At 37.3% G+C, this 20,038-nt stretch overlaps 1 protein-coding gene across 17 annotated transcripts in view; it reads left to right on the forward strand.

Annotated features, from left to right (window-relative positions):
• VPS13B (vacuolar protein sorting 13 homolog B) overlaps positions 1–20,038 on the forward strand; it is an 897,698-nt gene that overhangs the window by 722,370 nt on the left and 155,290 nt on the right. For all 17 annotated transcript variants that reach the window (XM_063642860.1, XM_055286878.2, XM_063642862.1 and 14 more), the window contains exons 37-39: positions 3,708–3,910; positions 6,885–7,092; positions 7,395–7,579. In XM_063642860.1, coding sequence (XP_063498930.1) covers positions 3,708–3,910; positions 6,885–7,092; positions 7,395–7,579 — 596 coding nt within the window. The remainder of the gene's footprint in view (positions 1–3,707; positions 3,911–6,884; positions 7,093–7,394; positions 7,580–20,038) is intronic.

Consider the following 20,038-nt stretch of genomic DNA (forward strand, 5'->3'; position numbering starts at 1 on the left):
TAGAAAGAAGTTACAAATAAGGAAGGTGAGAAGGCTAGAAACCACCCTGTGCTGTTGGATTTGAACCTGAGGTATCAGTATGAATTCATGGTTTTTAATGTATTTACTAGCGGATAGAGAGAGAGACAAAGATATGTAGGTATACAGGGGTTGCTATACATACATATACTTCTTATCACTGCTGAAGGGGCCTAGCAGCAGTGACACCCCAGTAGCAATGAGCATACCTACCACCCAGATTTTGGTTTCTAGATACCATTCTTCAACAAAAGAAACCAGAGCTCCTTGGAGAAATGGCTGGTGCTAGAGATGGGGTGGGAAAAATACAAGATGAGCCTGAAATATTTTGTGGCCGGAAAGTAAAGAAGTTCTCAAAAAACGATGGGCATAGGCCAGGTGCAGTGTCTCACGCCTATAATCCCAGCATTTTGAGAGGCTGAGATGTGCAGATCAACCGAGGTCAGGAGCTTGAGACCAGCCTAGCCAACATGGTGAAACTCCATCGCTACTAAAAAGACAAAAATTAGCCAGGCATGCTGGTGGGTGCCTGTAATCCAAGCTATTCGGGAGGCTGAGGCAGGAGAATCGCTGGAACCCAGGAGGCAGAGGTTGCAGTGAGCCGAGATCATGCCACTGCACTCCAGCCTGTGTGACAGAGTGAGACTCTGTCTCAAAAAAAAAAAAAAAAAAAAAAAGATAGGCATATACTAAAAGGACACAGGGACCATCTTAAAGGGCTCCCAATGGCCAGAGCTGGTTCAGAGCAAGCAACAATGTAAATAATGATAGTATTGGGTTATAACCCATAAAAATGAGTATTCATGAGTCCATACTGATATAAATAAATAATCGAATTAGTATATGGGGTAGAAGGGACAGCTGTAGTCTATGTGCTACTGAAGTGGGCACTAGAAGGGCCAGCTCTAAATAAGGGAAATAGGAAACCACCATTATCACACACCACAATAAATCATTGCAGGTGAGACCACTGGTGGATGCTAACATTAGTGGGTGAAAATTTGAAGAAAAAGAGCGTATCTGCATAATCTCCAAGTGTCTTCCCACAAAAATACTTATTTACAAGGGGAAAGTGTTAACTTTACAGTGGCAAAATCTGACAGACACCACTTTAGCCATATGATCAGAGTTAATATTGTAAATAATAAAATATTGATATCACATACACCAATATGATGCACTAAGGGTGTAACTTCTGTGGTATTGCCAAAAATGCATAACCTCATTGTAATCACAAGAAAACATCAGATAAACCCCAACAGACAGACACGTTGCAGAATGATTGCCCTGGGTTATTCCACAGTATCAAAGTCATGAAAGACAAAGAAAGCTGGGGGATCTGTCACATATTAAAGAATACTAAGAAGCTTTGATGATTAAATTCAGTAGGGATCCTAGGTTGAATCCGGGACCAGAAAGAGGAAATTAGTAGGAAAAATGGCAAAAATTTAAAAAGATGTGTAGATTATTTAAAAGTATTATATCAATGTGGATTTCCTGATTTCAGTATTTGTACTAACGTTACATAGCCAGGTGAAGGGTATACAGGAACATTATACAGTATGTTTTTTCAACTTTTATGTAGGCCCAAAGTTATTTCAAAATAGAAAGCTTTTTTTTTTTTTAAAGTGAGAGGACTTGGAATAGATGATTTCTAGATCTCTTCCATCCAGCCTTGTTATGTTACAGTAGTAAAAAATGAAACCAAAGATGTAAGCAGTTTTATTTCCTGTCTACCAATTAAGAAACATGTTGAGGCAGCTGAAAAATAGGATCGGATTCTAAACTGTCGATTCAGTTCAATGGAACATGTCCTGAATAGCTACTGTTGTGCCCAGGACTACACTAAATAAGCTGGTCCTTGCCTCCAGCATGGTCAGTACTAGAGGTTGAAAATGGTGTGATCTTCTCTTTGAGTCACTCGTATTATTCAGGTATCTCTTCTTTGATGTTTTAAAATAATGGAATTGGAGAGAATGAAATAGAAATTGATAAATTTTAGAAATTTGTCAAAGGAAATAAGAGCCTTCAAAGAGGGCCTGAGGTTTTTCAATCTGGGTGCCTGAACAGGTAATTATAACCATTAAATAAGATAAGCAACCTAGGTGGCCTTTGGCATTAAATGCCGTGTACAAGGATTCAATATGACTATCACACTAAGATTACAAACAGATAATTAGATATGCCAGTGTGGGGTTGTACAAAGATATGTGTATTTGAAAATAAAGGATGATGCAATCCTGACAGTCTGTTAATGCTCATTTACCAAATAATTGTACTGAATTAAGGCTATACTTTTATGCCTTTATGGCAAATTTCTGGATGATGAATAGATATATTTCATTTAGCAAATATTTACTTTTAGAAGTTTTTGATATTTTAGAAATGTAATGCTGTTAAGTCAGAAAATTATGGCTTCAGTTATGGACTCTGTTAATAAAGATGGTTTTTTATTTGGGGGTGTTTTGGGGCCTGTTTCTATTTCTTTTATTTTCTGGAGTGCTTTTTTTACTTGTTTATTTGTTTGTTTAGACTAAGTGAAAGCTTTGAATCAGGATAATTGTAAATGAAATGGTAGTTTCAGTTTCACAATTTGATGAAACATTTTAAGAAATTGATTTCCACCATGATTATTTTTAAACCAAAGTCTTATCTCTAATGCTTTTGTGGATGTGATGCCTTCTGTGGAGGATTAGAGGTTGAATATCTTATTTCTGCAGTAGGAATATACAACATATATGAAATTTTCAAGTCTCTACAGAATTGAAAAGTCAATGTGGTTACTGTACTTTAAAACATGTGTATACTATGGGCCTAAGGTGTTTTTTAATCTTTCATCTTTTTTAGGGATCAAATATCATTAGAAAAATAAGCCATGGGCATTACAAACGTGGTCTGGTGAAATTCAATATTCACTATGACAATTTAGAATATGAGCTCCTTGGGAGGAAAGTTAACTCACCACTCTTAACTTTGCATCTAAATATCTTAAAATGTGCCATTGGTTTTATGAAAAGGTTTTGATCTACACTCCTATTTTAAGTTCAAAAGAAAGCCTACATTTTAAAGTGTATTCCTTTTCTGGGTATATTTACTTTGAACTATAGCATATAGTTTTTCTCGTAAATCTAACCTGCCACTATCTGTTTTTAAGACTTTGTAAACTTCAAGTGGTTATGATGTGTGAAGTTTGGATTAAACTAAAATTTTTAGAAAACACATGTTATATATTTTGATTGTTTTGAATTTTAACATGGGCCAGTAAAAAACTTGAGTGTCTAGCAGAGTAACATACTGCACTCTGTTACTGTAGGAAATCACAGAAAATTACCCTTTCCCATCATGTTAACAATAGACAAATGAAGCAGCTGTTCTTATTCTTAATGTAGTTGCTTGAAAAACTTGCACAACTTAATGAAAATGTCTCTACTCATAAAACTTAAAATGCTCACACATGGAAAAAGTCATAATGTTTTGGCAAATATTACTTTGTTAGGAATGTGAATGAGGTATACCTGCTTCATAACTAGAGCTCTGTATAAGTGGCATGAAACAGTGGTGGACTGCCAACCAAGCAAGAAGACTCTGACAAAGGATGAATTAATACTCTTCAAAAATACAGATAGTTCTTTCCCAAACACTTTTTTGATAAGGATGAATTATATACTCTTCTGTATTTTTTTTTTCAGGCATAATTCTTGGGTCATCATTTCTACTCAGTATAAACGATTTTCTCCTTAAAACAAGTCTCAAAGAAAGAAGCCGCATTCTGATAGGACCATGTTGTGCTACTGCCAATCTGGAAGCTAAGTGGTGTAAACACAGTGGGAATCCAGGCCCAGAACAGTCCATACCAAAAATATCCATTGACTTAAGAGGAGGTCTGCTACAGGTCTGTGGGTATTGGCCATATTTTTTTCATAGGTTATTAATTAGCCTCTGTTCATTTTTTGAATTGTTTCACTAAATTTTAAATCTTTGTGTGGTAAGAAAGAGTATTTGTCAGATTGCTACGTGTTAAATTTTCAACAACTTTATTGAGATATAAGTCATATACCAGCAATCTACCTATTTCAAGTGTACAATTCAGTGGTTTTTTTAGCATATTCACAGAGTTGTACAATCATTACTACAGTCAATTTCAGAACATTTTCATTACCACCAACAAAAAAACCCATATCCATTAGCAGCCACTCACATTACCCTCTAACCCCCTCATCAGGCCTAGGAAACCACTAATCTACTTTCTGTCTCCATAGATTTACCTATTCTTAACATTTCATATAAATAGAATCATATAACCTGTGGTCTTTTGTGACTGACTTCTTTCACTTAGCATGTTTTCAAGATTCATCCATGTTTACCAAGTGTCAATATTTTATTCCTTTTTATGGCCAAATAATATTCCATCATATGGATATACCATGTTTTATGTATTCATTCATCAGTTGATAGACATTTGGGTTCTTTCCACTTTTGGCTGCTATGAATAATGCTGCCGTGACCATTTGTGTACGACTTTTTGTGTAGACGTATGTTTTCATTTCTCTTAGATATATAACTAGGAGTAGAATTGCTGGGTTGAATTTTTTTTTTTATGGGTAGACTTTTCTTTTTGAGACAGGGTTTTGCTCTGTCATCCAGGCTGGAGTACAGGGGTACAATAATAGCTCACTGTAGCCTCAATCGCCCGGGCTCAAGTGATCCTCTTGCATCAACCTCCTGAGTGGGTAGAACAATGTGCCACCACACCCAGCTAATTTTTTTTTTTTTTTTTTTTCAGTAGAGATGAGGGCTCACTATGTTGTTCAGGCTATATCTTTTTTTAATTATTAATACAAAGTAGTCAACCTGTTGCAAGCACAGTGTCACTAGCAATATATAATAACCATTTCCTAATATTAAATATTTTACATGTGATGATATCTGATTACAACACGTGATAAATTAGTCACACTGCAAGCTCTTAATGCATTTGTGCTAACAGCCAAATATAGAATGTGTGAAGGCATCCAACTTATTTCTTGATTATTTTGTATTTGGATAGATTTTAATTTAATCTTCATGTAACTTGATGCCACTCTAAACTTGACATGAATCCAAAAAGCTTGAAAGATTCACAATGATAGAAAATTAAAACAACTAATTGGTCAATAATGGAGACATTAAATGTGAATTTTTTTTCTTTCTTTCTTTCTTTCTTTTTTTTTTTTTTTTGAGACAGGATCTCATTTTGTTGCACATCCTGAAGTGCAGTGGTGTGATAACAGCTCACTGCAGCTTCAGCCTCCTGGACTCAAGAGATCCTCCCACCTCAGCCTCCTGAGTACCCAGAACCACAGGCATGCACCACTATGCCTGACTATTTTTTTTAAGAGGCAGGTTCTCACTGTTGCCCAGGCTGGTCTCAAACTCATGGGCTCAAGTGATCCTCCACTCATGCTGGGATTACAGGCATGAGCCATAGCACCTGGCCAATTTTTTGTATTTATCTAAAAGTTGTATTGCCTCAAGTTTTCACCAGTTTCCTTTTTAATGCACAGAGCAAGATTTGGGAAGATCCTAATAACTTATTGTTTCGTGTTGCTTTGGAGATTTTCAGTATCTATCAGAAATCTTCATATATTTAGCAATAAGCATGTATTACTTTATCAAGAATATTCGTTGTCTTACCTTTTTTCCAAGGCAGCCAAGTAACTTCACATTGAAAACAACAATGATCTGTTTACATGACCAAGTGCTTAAAAATAAAAAGTAAGAAAATTTTAAACCACAGCATCAATAAAAGTAAAAACAAAGTACAGTGTATTACCTCTGTATTACAGTCATTGTCTCTTGACAATTTAAAGGCTAGAGCACAACATTCTACTCCCCAGTTTGACTTTTCACCTATCTCTATTTTTCAGCATCCAATAAAAATAAGATTGATGAGAGCACAAGTACACTTAGTGTTATATCTCTTACTTTCATTTCTGAGATGCCATAAATCTAGAGAGCAGAACCTAAGCCTAGGGTTTAAAACTTACCCACACGATATAGGGCTATTATTTTCTACTACTATATATTCTTTTTTCTTTTCTGTGTTACCTGGTTCTCTTAGAATTGATAGTTGTATTGCCTTTATTCAGTATTTACAGAGAAAATTAACATTTTGAAAGTTTTAATCTTCATTATAACCTACTGGTCATTATATGTCTATAACTTAGTAGTTATAGACTAATATTACTCACATGCAGAAAAAGAAAACTTAATCTCCATTAGAGGAAACACTAAGTCCTTTTGTTCTGAAACTCTACTGTAGCTACTGTAGTATAATTGATTTTCAGGGGCTCTGGAATCCTCTGTGTTGGCACAGTCTTACTAAACATGGAAGTTGGGAGCCTTCTAAGTGCAGGTTCATTGAGAAAACTCCCTCTAAAAGTGCAGAGAAAGAAACCCTATAATAAGGATTGCTTATTTAATCTCATAGCAGAATGTTAGAGCTATCCCACAAGGTTATTATTATGATTTTATTAACATTTTGGCCTAGAGGATCTTCATTGCCTTCTCTCAGACTATAATAGGTGTTCTTTTCTCTCTTAGCTAAATTAATTCATAAACATTACTTCACATCAACATAATTTCAACATTTAAAATTTATTGTTATTCACACAATAAAAGATATAATTAATTTTTTGTTATATATTTATTCAAGCAATAGAATTTCATCTTGTAAGTCAATTGCTTTTTAGGAATTATAGTTTATTATAAGTAATTAAATTGAACATAATTACAGTCCTACATTAATTCAATTATGATTATACCTAATTAGTCTCAAGAAATATTTGTATTTAAAAGCCACTAGAATTTTTTTTATGATTTTAAAGGTCTTCTGGGGTCAAGAACATTTGAATTGTTTAGTTCTTCTACATGAATTACTCAATGGATACCTTAATGAGGAGGGAAATTTTGAAGTAAAAGTTTCTGAACCAGTGCCTCAAATGTCATCTCCTGTGGAAAAGAATCAGACATTTAAAAGTGAACAAAGTTCAGATGACCTACGGACAGGTCTATTTCAGTATGTACAGGATGCTGGTAAGTAGCAACAGACTCAGTATGAGATTGTGTGTGTGCATGTGGGTGCATTTTAAATGCATGTTGACTAAATAAAAACAAGATGACTTTTTAAAGTGCGTTAAAATTTGCAGTACAAAAATAGTACATTATCATTCAATCTCTCTTAGGGGACGTTCTTCATTTCTTTCTGTTCCAGAATATGTACAAAAATGATCAACTAGCTTATTTATATATTTTATTCTCATAATTTCTTCTTCCTTTTTCCCCTTAGTCATATTCCCCTTTAAAATTATTCAATTAATTATACTTTTATTTGACAGAATCTTTGAAATTGCCTGGGGTATATGAAGTCTTATTTTATAATGAAACTGAAGATTGCCCAGGGATGATGTTATGGAGATATCCAGAACCTAGAGTGCTCACCCTTGTACGAATAACTCCTGTACCTTTTAACACCACAGAGGATCCAGATATTAGCACAGCAGACCTTGGTGATGTGCTACAGGTATGTAATGACCATTCATTGTAAAATGAAAACATTGTGGGAAAGGGCTGATCATATATTAGGAAAAATGTTTGGAACATACTTACTTCTTACATTAATAGTATCAGAGAGAAATACACATCTGTGTGTGTGGTGTGTGTATATCCACACACATATATAATAGGATTTTAAAAAATAAGGTAATAATGTAATCCAAATTCATGATACATGGCAATTTTAAGAGTTCTCAATTCTACTCTCCATTTTATTGTGAGTAGATTATAATGGGACAAGGAGGTGTCATTTAGTTCACCACTCCTTTATTAAGTGCCTATCATGTGTTCACACTCTTCAGAGTTTCTAGAGCCGCCCCATGAAACAAAATATGCCCATGTAAGGCCGGAAAGAGATGACTGTAGTTTTCATTTCCATAGCTGAAATGGTCTTGGGGCTTGAGGGAGGCTGATTTTTCTATTAAAGAAAAGGTCTAACCTGTGATCATATTCCCTAAGGTTTTGTGAAAATGTGTTGCTTGTTAGTTCCCTGAGTTTAATATAAATGTCATTGTGGATATCACAATATTACCTTTGTACTTACTAATCTTCTACTGATAGGAGTTTCTCTTAAAATTTGTTTCTCCCTTAATCTTCCACCTATTACCAGGTCATACAACCATCCACTCAAAATCTACAGGTCATTCCTGATTGCCTTCTTTCCCTACCTCCCTGCGTCAAAACCCATCAACAAGTCCTGTCAGTTCTGCCTACAAAATATGTCCCTATTCCATCTACTTCTCTGTTTCTGCTGATAACAACTTGAGTTCAAGCTGCCGTCTTCTGTTCTCTACTCCAGTAGCTTCCTAATTGGCCTCTATGCTTCTGTTCTTGACCACTTGGAATGCATTCTCCAAATAGCAGCTAAACTGATATTTTTTAAATGTAGGTTATACTGTATCACTTCCCTAACTTAAAACCCTGTGGTGGCTTCCTCTAATACTTAGAACAAAATTCAGATCTCTTGCTATGGCCTGCAAGGACCTATAGTCTGGACTCTGTTCACCTCTCCAACTGGAGTTCATGCCAGTCTCTCCCTTTCTCATGATCCTTCAGCCACTCTGGCCTCGTTTTTCTCCTTGAGCAGACCATCTCTGTCACATTACCACCCTTGGTCTTCGTCAGTCAGGTACCAGCTCAAATGTCATATCCTGACTAGCCCACTACAACTACTTCATTATGTATTGCATTACCTTGTTTTACTTTCTCATAGTTCTTATTGCTAGTCCGAATTATGCATTTGTTTACTTGCGTGTGATCTTTCTACTGTTAGAAAATAAGCTCCTTATATGTCTTGATGATGTATCTCCAGCCTCTGGTACATAGGTACACTCACCAAATTTTTGAAGTGACTGCTCTGTTCTTAACAAATTTGTTTTATAATACAAATCAGCTGCATGAATGAATGTGTTTTGATTTTCTACTCCGAAATATATCAGGGTGCGTTGTGTTATTCTTCAGTGGTATCATCTGCTGTACACACAGTCTAATGTCATTACATTACTCAGCCTCTTTGTGATATCATTGAATAGTCTGCCAAGCTTACTTGCTCCCTTAAACAGTAGCTAGTTCTTAAATATTAGAGATATATTAATCTCCTTAGGTTTAGTCCTCAAAACAGAATTGAGTTTAGATGACTTTTTCCTTCAAGACCATTTAATTCACTTAAAAATTGGCCTTATAGAGTTGACTTATAATATAGAAGCCTCAGATTTGTCTCTTTATATTCCTCATTCCATGATGATGAGATTTATAAACAAACTCCCCATATCACTTTATGGAATTTATTTTGTAATTGTAATGAAAAATATAAACATGAAAAACGTGTCTATAATAATAAATCAAACTAATCATAGGTTCTGAATAAAAACCTCAAAAGTAATGTTCCTAGAATGCAAAAGCTTATTTTATGGTCAGCTTATAATTTTATCATGTGAACTTTTAAATGTTAGTAGTGTATTTAGACCTCAATAAAATTAGCATCTTTTAGGTAAAGTAATGCCACCAACCTAGGAGTGTTGTGCAGTTTAAATGGGTCTAAATATAAGAAATTTCTGGCACTGTATATGGCACATAGTAGGTTTTCCTCTCTCCTAATCCTCCTGTACACTGCCTATTGAGGATTCCATTTTGGAAATGCATATGTTCCCAGATTATAAATATTCAATCCGTTTTTTGGTAGTAAAATTGGTAATGGGTATTTTAATTCCTATACAGATCTGTCATGGTTCTTGGCCACTGTCACATGCCAAATGAAAATATCTAAAAGTTTATGGCAACATATAAATGAAAATAAATATGAAAACAAGAAGAATGCAATGATAAGGGAACTGGAACAAATTCTTAAGATTGAAAATGCCTTTTTTAATCGAGAAAGTGTTAGCCATACCTGGCTAATTTTTGTATTTTTTTTTTTTTTTTTTTTTTGAGACGGAGTCTCGCTCTGTCGCCCAGGCTCACTGCAAGCTCCGCCTCCCGGGTTCACGCCATTCTCCTGCCTCAGCCTCTCCAAGTAGCTGGGACTACAGGCGCCTGCCACCACGCCCGGCTAATTTTTTGTATTTTTGGTAGAGACGGGGTTTCACTGTGGTCTCGATCTCCTGACCTCGTGATCCACCCGCCTCGGCCTCCCAAAGTGCTGGGATTACAAGCGTGAGCCACCGCGCCCGGCCTAATTTTTGTATTTTTAGTAGAGATGGGACTTCACTATGTTGGCCAGGCTGGTCTTGAACTCCCGACCTCAAGTGATCTGCCCGCCTCGGCCTCACAAAGTGCTGGGATTACAGGCATGAGCCACCAAAAATTCTATTATTTATAAGTTACCCACTATGAAGTATTTTATTATAGCAGCATAAACTTTCTAAGACACAGAGAGAACCTAAATGGTAGAGATCTCTGCTATTTTTGCTCCAGTAGGCATTTCTGATCACTTGTGTGTTTTGCACCCAGCACTGTGCTAGGTACTTTACATACATAATAACTCATTAAATTTAATTTTACTCCATGAGATAGGCATCATTCCCATTTTACAAGTAGGAAAACTGAGGCCAAGAAAAAGTTAATTAACTGGTTGTGAATCATGAAATTTATAATTTATAATTTAACCCCCAGTCTTTCTGACTATAAAACCTGTTTTTTTCACCTATATATAAAAAATTGAGATGATACATTAGGATGACAGTGAGCCACCTCATTGAGAAATGTGGAAAGAAGGAAAATAGAATTATCCTTTTACTTCAAATGTTAAATCATGAAATAATGAGTTAGACAAAGATATGCAAAGTAACTTTAAGTCAATAAAAAGACCGCCAAACACACAAGATGGATTGGGTATTGTATTAGTCTGTTTTCACACTGCTGATAAAGACATACCCAAGACTGGCCAATTTACAAAAGAAAGAGGTTTATTGGACTTACAGTTCCACATGGCTGGGGAGGCCTCAATATCATGGTGGAAGACAAAAAGGAGCAAGTCACATCTTACATGGATGGCAGCGGGCAAAGAGAGAGCTTGTGCAATGAAACTGCTGTATTTAAAACCATCAGATCTTGTGAGACCCATTCAGTATCACAAGAATAGCATGAGAAAGACCCGCCCCCTGATTCATTCATCTCCCACTGGTTCCCTCCCACAACACGTGGGAATTATGGGAGCTACAAGATGAGATTTGGGTGGGGACACAGAGCCAAACAGTATCAGGTTTTAAGATAGCTAAAGAAAAAACTTTTCCTTTAGAAAGATGACTGGTCAGCTCTGGAGCCCAGGAGGGTCACAGAAGTATTTATTGGAAGAGATCTTCCTGGCAGCAACCAAAGAAGTGGTGCCTAAGAGTCTGATTCACCTGGTAGCTAAATCCCCTTTATGGAAATGAATGTAACAGCTGTCAAATCTCTGTGTCTAACATTCAAATCATGTAACCACCTAAATATCCTTCTAATAGTTTGGCTCCCAGTGTAGTCTGTCTACATGGAGAAAGTATATCATACACTGGTTGAGCCAACATCAGTATCCAGGCTGCTTGGCAGTTATACATCTCATGGTAACTTAATAACATAACTTGGCATTTGGTTTATATGTCAGTCTCTAGTGAACTTTGTTAGCATGAGTCAGCATTCCTAAGTCTATTCAGTGCTAGAATGCCACTGAAATTTTCTGAGACTCTAGGACCAATGGCTAGATCTTGAATGATGGTGAATCCATCACATTAAATGCCCTTTTCTGGCTACCTGCCCCTCCCAGCAGGTTGGCCTTTCCCTGATGACATCTCTGTTCAGTATGTCACAAACCTTTTCAAACAAATGTCTATTCTCACTACGTTAAGAGTTATGAGGAGTGGGGATAATGTGTGTGGAGCATTTAGTGTAATACCTTACGTAGTTGAAGACCCAATCAATTATTATGACACATAATAAATGGTAGCTGTTATCATCATTATCTTCTTCCCCATATCAATTGATCAAAGAATCTGGATTCTAATATATTAGACCACATTAGACAGTCAAAGCCCTGTTTTCTGAGAAGGAGGTTTTTGTGTTTATGGTCTGTTAATGTCATAGTAATTGTTAGGGATGCTGGCCCTGTGTGTGATTGATGAATGCTTTCATTGAGAGCAACTGCTGTAAGAGACACTATATTCCCCACAGTTATGGTTAGTGGACTCTGGTAGTATGTCGACTATAGTTCTCTAGGTTGCAGGTAGCAGAAACCCCACTGAAGTTAACTTAAGCTAAAATGAGAGGGATTAATATCAAAATACAGTGGGGAGTCCAGGAAACAATTGCAAATTGCAGCCGGGCCTCTGGAAGAACTGGGGCCACAAATGGAAGATAGGAACCCAGGGGAATATTCACTCGCTATCACTTTTTCTCTGCTTCTTTCCCCATATTTGCTTTATTCTTCCCTTTCAACAGACTTTTTTTTCTCCCTTTCCTCTTAGGCCACCCAGTACTTTCCCCACAGCTTCCAGAGCTCCAAAGTCACATTTACAAGTCCAGCCTCTGTTTCAGATCCACATTCCTAATTTACCAAGTTTGGTATCAGGTGCTCTTGGTCAGTCAACTTTGGTCATGGGGAGAGCCACATTTTACCAACATGGCTGAATTGAGGGTCATTGTGAGCTTTACAGAAATCCCCCAGGGGATCTATTTTATGTCACATCTCTGTTACTGCTCTTGCTTTCCACCCTGACTAGATTGGGCAAACTCATGGTTTGTGCTGACCTCTCACTGACAAAAATTGACTCCATTTTGCTGTGGTTTTTCCAGCTTTTCCCTTTGCAAATATCTGGAAAAGCCATTTTGCTCTGCACATCAAAGGCTATCTGCATCTGGAGAAAAGCCTCACACCATTTTTAAATCTTGTCGCTGTCCTCCTCTAGTATCCTCTCAAAATGTAGGTTAGGCAAGGTCCTTTGTCTTACAGACACACATGAGATAGTTTCTTATCTCCAGTGTGCTTAAGGTCAATACCTTTCTTGACTAGTGCTTGCTTTTTAATGTAATGACTGTATAATACATTGGCAACTTCACAGACTCTATAAATAGTCTTCCAGTTCTAATGAAGTATGAGAGCTTTACATATAAAGTAATTTTCTTTTTTTGAAATTGAGTTTACAATGTAATGTTCAATGTCTGTAGCTTGATGGTGATTTCATTGTGTTTAGTTTTCTAATAACATTTTATCTACTACTTGTCCACAGACTGAACTAAAGCTTCATTAAATCTTACAGTTGTGTGGGGTTTTTGTCTTTTTCATAATTACATGGAAAATGTTCTGAGTCAGATAGTAATAGTCAGTATTATCCAATAAAGTAGAAAGTAGACTTTTGCTGCTTTAAATTTGACTTTACAAGCTTCCTGTAATTTTGAAGCACATGGACCTGATAGGCAAAGGTTATGATATTAGCACATGATGGCACTACAAAAAGAGAATCCTTCTGAGAGTTATTTGCAATTGAATATGATTTGCCTCTTCCACACATAGCTTAAAAAGAATAAAAGGAAGTGTTCTTGGATGTTTCTTTTCAGCTGGGTTGGGCGGTTCAGTTATAGCTGCACATATGTTCCCAGAATCCTGAGCCTTTTTATAAGCACCTCCTGCCCACTGGCAGCTGTACTAATGTGTCCCAGAAGGCTTTGCTCCTATCCATCATCTTTAGGAGGGATGCTCAAAGCCAGATATGAAATTCATTGTTGTTGAAATGCAGAAAGGAAAATAAAAAGGCTTGGGGGCTTTGGGGAAGTAGGAGGCTGAGCCAGACTCTTAGGAAATAAAGGGAAGGAACAAGTCTTGTGTACCCAGTGGACACAATAATAAATGTTTTTGAATGATGGGTAACGGTGCTGGATCAACTGCTAAGTGTTTTGCTTCCAGAAGCCATTGCCTCCTTTTTTTAGACAAAGAAAAATCTAAAATAGAGTGTTCCCTGAATATACTTTTAATCATTCTGTCTTCATAGTGTTGTAAAAGTATGGAAAAAAGATCTAGGAATACATTAAAAAGAGCCCTGCCTGAGATTTTTGAGATTAACTCAGTAAATACAGATGAAAGGACCTGGGCTAAATGCTGAGAGAGAGACACAAAAGTGGAGAGGGCTCTAGCTCTTCTCTCAAGGTACCTGTAGTCTTTCAGGAGGGACAAGTACATAAAACATGACAGGGCAGAACCTGTGACATGCCACGAAAAAGCCACAGAGAACCTGCCTTTTTAAACAAAGCTTACATCTGAATTGAGACATCAAGACAAGGCTTCATGGAGGAGATGGTTGCTGAGTTGATCCTTGAAGGATGAAGAGGATTAAAACTGAAAAAAAATGGAGTGAAGGTGTATATAAAGAAGAACTCAGTGAGCAAAATTTCAGAACTGGATAGAGAGGGCAGAACATATTTCTGGGAAGTGGCAAATCATCTGGTTTGACTAGCACAGGTTAGACAAGTATGGGATTAGTGGAAGAGTGAGTGATAGGCTGCAGATGTGGCTTCGTAATCTCCATTCATTCCATGGAGGGAAAAGAGAAGGAAACTCATTTATTGAGCACCAAGTATGTACCAAGCAACAAATTTGTCATTTTGTATGTGATATCCCTTCTATCTTCCCTCTAACCTTGTATGTACCATTATCTTCACTCTAACCCTGTGTGGTATGTACTGTTTAGAGCTAAGGTAAATGAGGTTCTGAGAAAAATAATTTTCCCAAGATCATAAAGCAAGTTAAGGGAGTAAAACCAGGATTCAAATCTCGGTTTGTTGACTTCATAATTCTTTCTTCTTTGTCGTGCTACCTTGACTACATTTAGAGTGTGGGGTTTATATTTCATTTGATAGGCATTGGAGAACCACTGGCAGTCCAGAGCTTTGGAAACATTAGTAGTCTTGTGGAGGAGAAATGGAATCAGGAGAGACCAGAATAAGAAGACCTGGTAAGGGTCTTAGAGAGATGAGAGGCTGCAACCTGAAGGGAGTAGTGGGGAAGGAGAAAAAGAAATGAATGCAAGAGAGGTTGTAGAGAAGAAATCTATGTTCTTGACAACTAATATGGTAATTTAATGAGGAAGTAAGAGAAGTCAAGGTGATTGCAAGATATAAGCTCAGTTGGATGTATGGCAAAAGCATTTACACAATTTTGGAAATAAAGAAGAGTGCCTGCTATGCTAGGCACTGTTCACTTTGTGAGGTGCTTTACACACGTTCTATCTAAGCCTGAAATCAACCCTGCAGAGAGAGTGTTGCTATCCCCCTATTACAATGAGGAAGCTGAGGATCTGAAAAGTTAAATGGGGGACCTCCTCTCCCTGAGCAGTGCATGAATTAACATGAGATTTAACATGCAATTTCAGGAAGTTTATAGACCCCCCTATAAGCCATGAAAGAGTCTCTCGTGAAGAATCACAAGAACATAAGAGACACTGCTGGGGTTTTTCAGCTCTATGTCAATAAGGATTAGGTTCAGATATGAAAGACAGTAAATATACAATACCAGTAGCTTAGGTAAAATAGAAGTTTATTTCCTGTCACACATGGGAACAGTCTGGAGGTTAGCGATCTAGGACTGCGAATGTCTCTACGAAGTCATGAGGACCCATCTTCCTGCTGTGAGCTACTCTGCCATCCCCAGCACCCTTTCCTTCATGGTCCAAGATGGCTGTAGAAGCTTCAAGCATCTTGTTACTATTCCAGCCATAGGAAGAGGAAAGGATCAAAACAGAGCATGCCTCCTCCCTTTATGGATATGCCTTGGAACCCACACACTGTACTGCTGTGCTGCTAACATCCCAGAGCCCAGAATTGTGTCACGTGGCCACACCAAGTTAAACAGGAAATGGGGCTTGTTTGCAGAGGAAGAAGGAAAGAGGAGATATTGGGAGACAACATCAGCCTTGCTGGCATCACAGCCATAACACCAAGGAACTGTCCACAGTCTCTCCACCCACCCAGTAACCTGCTTCTCATCTTGCCTGATAGTGAGTTTCTTTATCTAGTCTATGGTGCAGTAAGAAAACTTGCTTTCTAGTTCATTAACGAAAGGTCTGCCAAGGCAGAATTTGTAGAGAACACTTAAGAAGCAAATTGGATTTTCGAAACAAAAAATAATAATAAATAGTTTGAAATGCTAGCATTCCTTGCCCTTCAAAAAAGTAAGAGGTGGGGAAGGAATCTGTCAGTAAGACGTGCTTTTAAAGTAAATGGAAAACATTTGCAAACTGGAAGAATACTGAAGTCATTTTTATCCTGTCACTTTATTTGGTGGTAGAAATTTTATTAGCCTATTTCTCTTTTCCTATTAAATACTCTCTCATTTAAAAGGAGGAGGGGAGCATTTCTCAAAATGAAGAACTATGCTTAGCAATCAGTGTGTTTGATGTTCACTGCTCAGTATTAAAAATGTTTGGGGTGTAAGAAATGAAAGAATAGTAAATATGAATTGATGGTCTGTGATCATTTTTTATGACTTGGTCTCTGTCAAATAGAAATATTTGCCTCCTATGAGATTCACAGTAAAAACCATTATCCATTAAGCATAGATCATTTCTTGAGAGCTACATTGTTGAAGAGAACAGCAAACAGAAGGAAAGAGGGAAGTACAGAAAAACAATGTTGTTCAGCTGTTAAGAGCACAGATTCTGGAGCTAAAGTCTCTGGGTCCAAATCCAAGGTCAGCTGGTGATCACGGGCAAGTTATGTAAAGTAACTTCTTAGTACTTCAGCTTTCACATCTGCAAATTAGGGATAATCATAGCTCATGCCTCATTCAGTTGTTAGGAGGAATAAATGACTGTTGGATGTAAAAAATATGTAGAACAGTGTCTAGCACATAGTGCTGAATAAATGTTAGCCATTATTATGTTATGCTAAGGGCTTATCATCTCCAGGTGCTAATTTGCCTCTTGTTCTGTCCTAGATTTTGAATCTTGGAGGAAATCTGAGTTTTGATTGCAAGCTACAAATTCTTTACCTATTTATCTATCCTTTCCATAAAGATATTGGAAAAAAACTTATTTTTGTCAAGCACACATGGCTTCCAATTTTTACAATTCAATACCTAGTTAAAAAAAATAATGAAACTTTATTACCTTAGATGTTTTCTAGCAACATTTTTAAATACTACGTCAAAGTTAAAGGTCTTGGTTCTCTTATGCTTTTTAGCAGCAACCTTTTTAGTAGCTTTATTGAGATATAATTCACACATCATACAATTCCCTAATTTAAAGAGTATAATTCAGTGATTTTAATTTATTCATGGAGTTGTGAAGTCCTCACTAGAATCAATTTTGGAATTTTTTTATCACCTCAAAAAGAAACCTAGGACTCTTTAGCTGTCACCTTCTGGTCTTCCCAACCCTCAGCCCTAAGTAATCACGAAGGGGTACTTTCTGTCTCTATATATCTGCCTATTCTGGACATTTCACATAAGTGGAATTATATAAATATAGTTTTTTTGTGACTGGCTTCTGTCATTTAGCATGTTATTTTCACAGTTCATCCATGTCGTATCATGTATCTGTATTTCATTCCTTTTTGTTGCCAAATGATATTGCTTTATATGGATATACCACATTTTGCTTATCCATTCATCAGCTGATGGACATTTGAGTGTTTGAACTTTTTGAATCCTTATTTACTTTACTTAGACTCTGTTGTGTCCAACAGACTTGAGGGGAAAACCAAAAGAAGATGATGATGATTAATCATATTTACAAGGTACTCTTAATGTACATTTTCTCAAAAAGCTTAAAATCTAAGCTTCATGAAACAAATAGATTGGCAATAATTACCCAGCAAAATACAGTAAGCGTTATAACTAAAGGCAGGGATGGGAGTTGATATAATAGAAGATGGGTGTGAAAAGTAGACTTAAAGCATGATAGTGGAGGGTTTTAAGTGCTTGCTGAGACACTTGGGCTTTATTCCATAAATAAGCACTTTATTCTGTGAAGGTAGTCATGAAGGCTATTGAGCTGAGCAATGACCATGACCAGTTACAGAGGAAAGGATGAATCAGGACATACTATATATTGGATACATAAAGAACTGTTCAGCGCACATTATAATTACTCACAAGTAATAAGAATGACAGTTGGAATGGGAAGGAGGAAATGAATGTAAGGTGGAGACATCTGGAGGCAGAATAAACAGATTTCAATGCCCGGATGTGTATGGTAATGGGAAGGGAAAATTAAAGATGACCCTATTCTAGATGACTAGATGGATGGAAAACCATTAATGGGGACTGGAAATGTCAGAAGAAAAATGGAGCAGCCAGGAGTATGGAAGAGATAATAGGTTCTACATTGGACATTTAAAATTTAAGGTTTTCAAGGAATAATCATAGTAAATGCCACTAGAAGTTTGGACATGTGGGCTGATAATTCAGAGAAGAGGGAGACATTTAAGAAATGGTTTGGGGAATTATCTTCATGGAAGTGAAAACTGAAGCCAAGAAAGCAAAATAGAAGTCACACTCAGAGAAAGTAAAGAGTTCAAAGACTAGAGAGATGAGTATAGAACCATGAAAAAACTCACTGTATCTAGTAAATAAATAGTAGATGAGGAATTTTAATGGGTTGAACAGTTTCCGCTCCCAAATTCATTTCTACCTGGAACCTAAGAGTGTGACTTTATTTGGAAGTAGGGTTTTTGCCGATGTAATTAAGTTGTGATGAGGTCAGACTGGATTAGAGTGGGCTGTAATCCAATAAGCAGTATCCCTTATAAGACAAAGGAAATTTGGACAGAGACACAGACACACAGAGGGGAAGACCATGTGCAGAGGGAGGCAGAGATTGGAATGTCACAACTACAAGCCAAGGAACACCCAGGATTGCTGGGAGCCACCAGAAACTAGAAAGAGACAAGGAAGGGGTCTTCTGTATTGCCTTCAGAGGGAATATGGCCCTACTGACACCTCAGTTTCAGACTTCTAAACTCCAGAACTGCCAGAAAATAAATCTCAATTGTTTTAAGCCAGTAAGTGTGTGGTAATTTTTCATGGAAGCCCTAGGAAACTAATACAGGAATCAACAAAGGAGTGGTCAAAAAGGAAGGCCATGGAGGCAACAGTGTCAGGAAAGCACAGGCGTAGTGAAAATCTCAGGAGGTTTACAGAGCTCCGTGGTATCATGTCTGCAGAAAGAGTATATTATGGACTGGGGGCGGAAAAAGCTGTGAATTTGACAACTTCCAGATCACCACTGACTTGAAGAGATCAATTTTAGTTGCCAGAGCACCATGTAGAGCCCTCTGAGTAGCCCATCTCTCTCTTGTGTTCTCTGCGCTTGGGTCACAGTGGGCTTAATTGTTTGAAATCCTCAATACACTATTAAGTTCCATAGCAGTAGAGGCCATGTGTTTTGTTTTTAACCAATGTTTCCCTGTTGTCCAGAGACTGGAACATAGCAATTGCTCAGTATGTGTGGAAAGGATTGAAGGATGGAGAGAAGAAGTGAGGAACTAGAAAGTTACGAATTTAGTTTACACTTGATTTTAGGACATGGAGGGGGTTGTTTTTAGAGGGCTTATAGGTAGAGAGGTGAGTGCTAAGATTCTCTCCTTAGAGACAGGAAAAATTAGAGGTAAAAATAACAGTTTAGGCCGGGCGCGGTGGCTCACGCCTGTAATGTCAGCACTTTGGGAGGCCAAGGCGGCTGGATCATTTGAGGTCAGGATTTTGAAACTAGCCTGATCAACATGGTGAAACCCCGTCTCTACTAAAAATACAAAAAAGTTAGCTGGGTGTGGTGGCACGTGCCTGTAGTCCCAGTTACTCAGGAGGCTGAGGCAGGGGAATCATTTGAGATCAGGAGGCGGATGTTGTAGTGAGCTGGATCATGCCACTGTACTCCAGTCTAGGTGACAGAGCGAGACTCTTGACTCCAAACAAACAAAAACAACAACAAAAATCAGTTTAAAAGAAGAAAAAAATAGTGAGGTG

This window comes from Symphalangus syndactylus, chromosome 7 (genome assembly GCF_028878055.3).
Source record: "Symphalangus syndactylus isolate Jambi chromosome 7, NHGRI_mSymSyn1-v2.1_pri, whole genome shotgun sequence".
NCBI lineage: Eukaryota > Metazoa > Chordata > Mammalia > Primates > Hylobatidae > Symphalangus > Symphalangus syndactylus.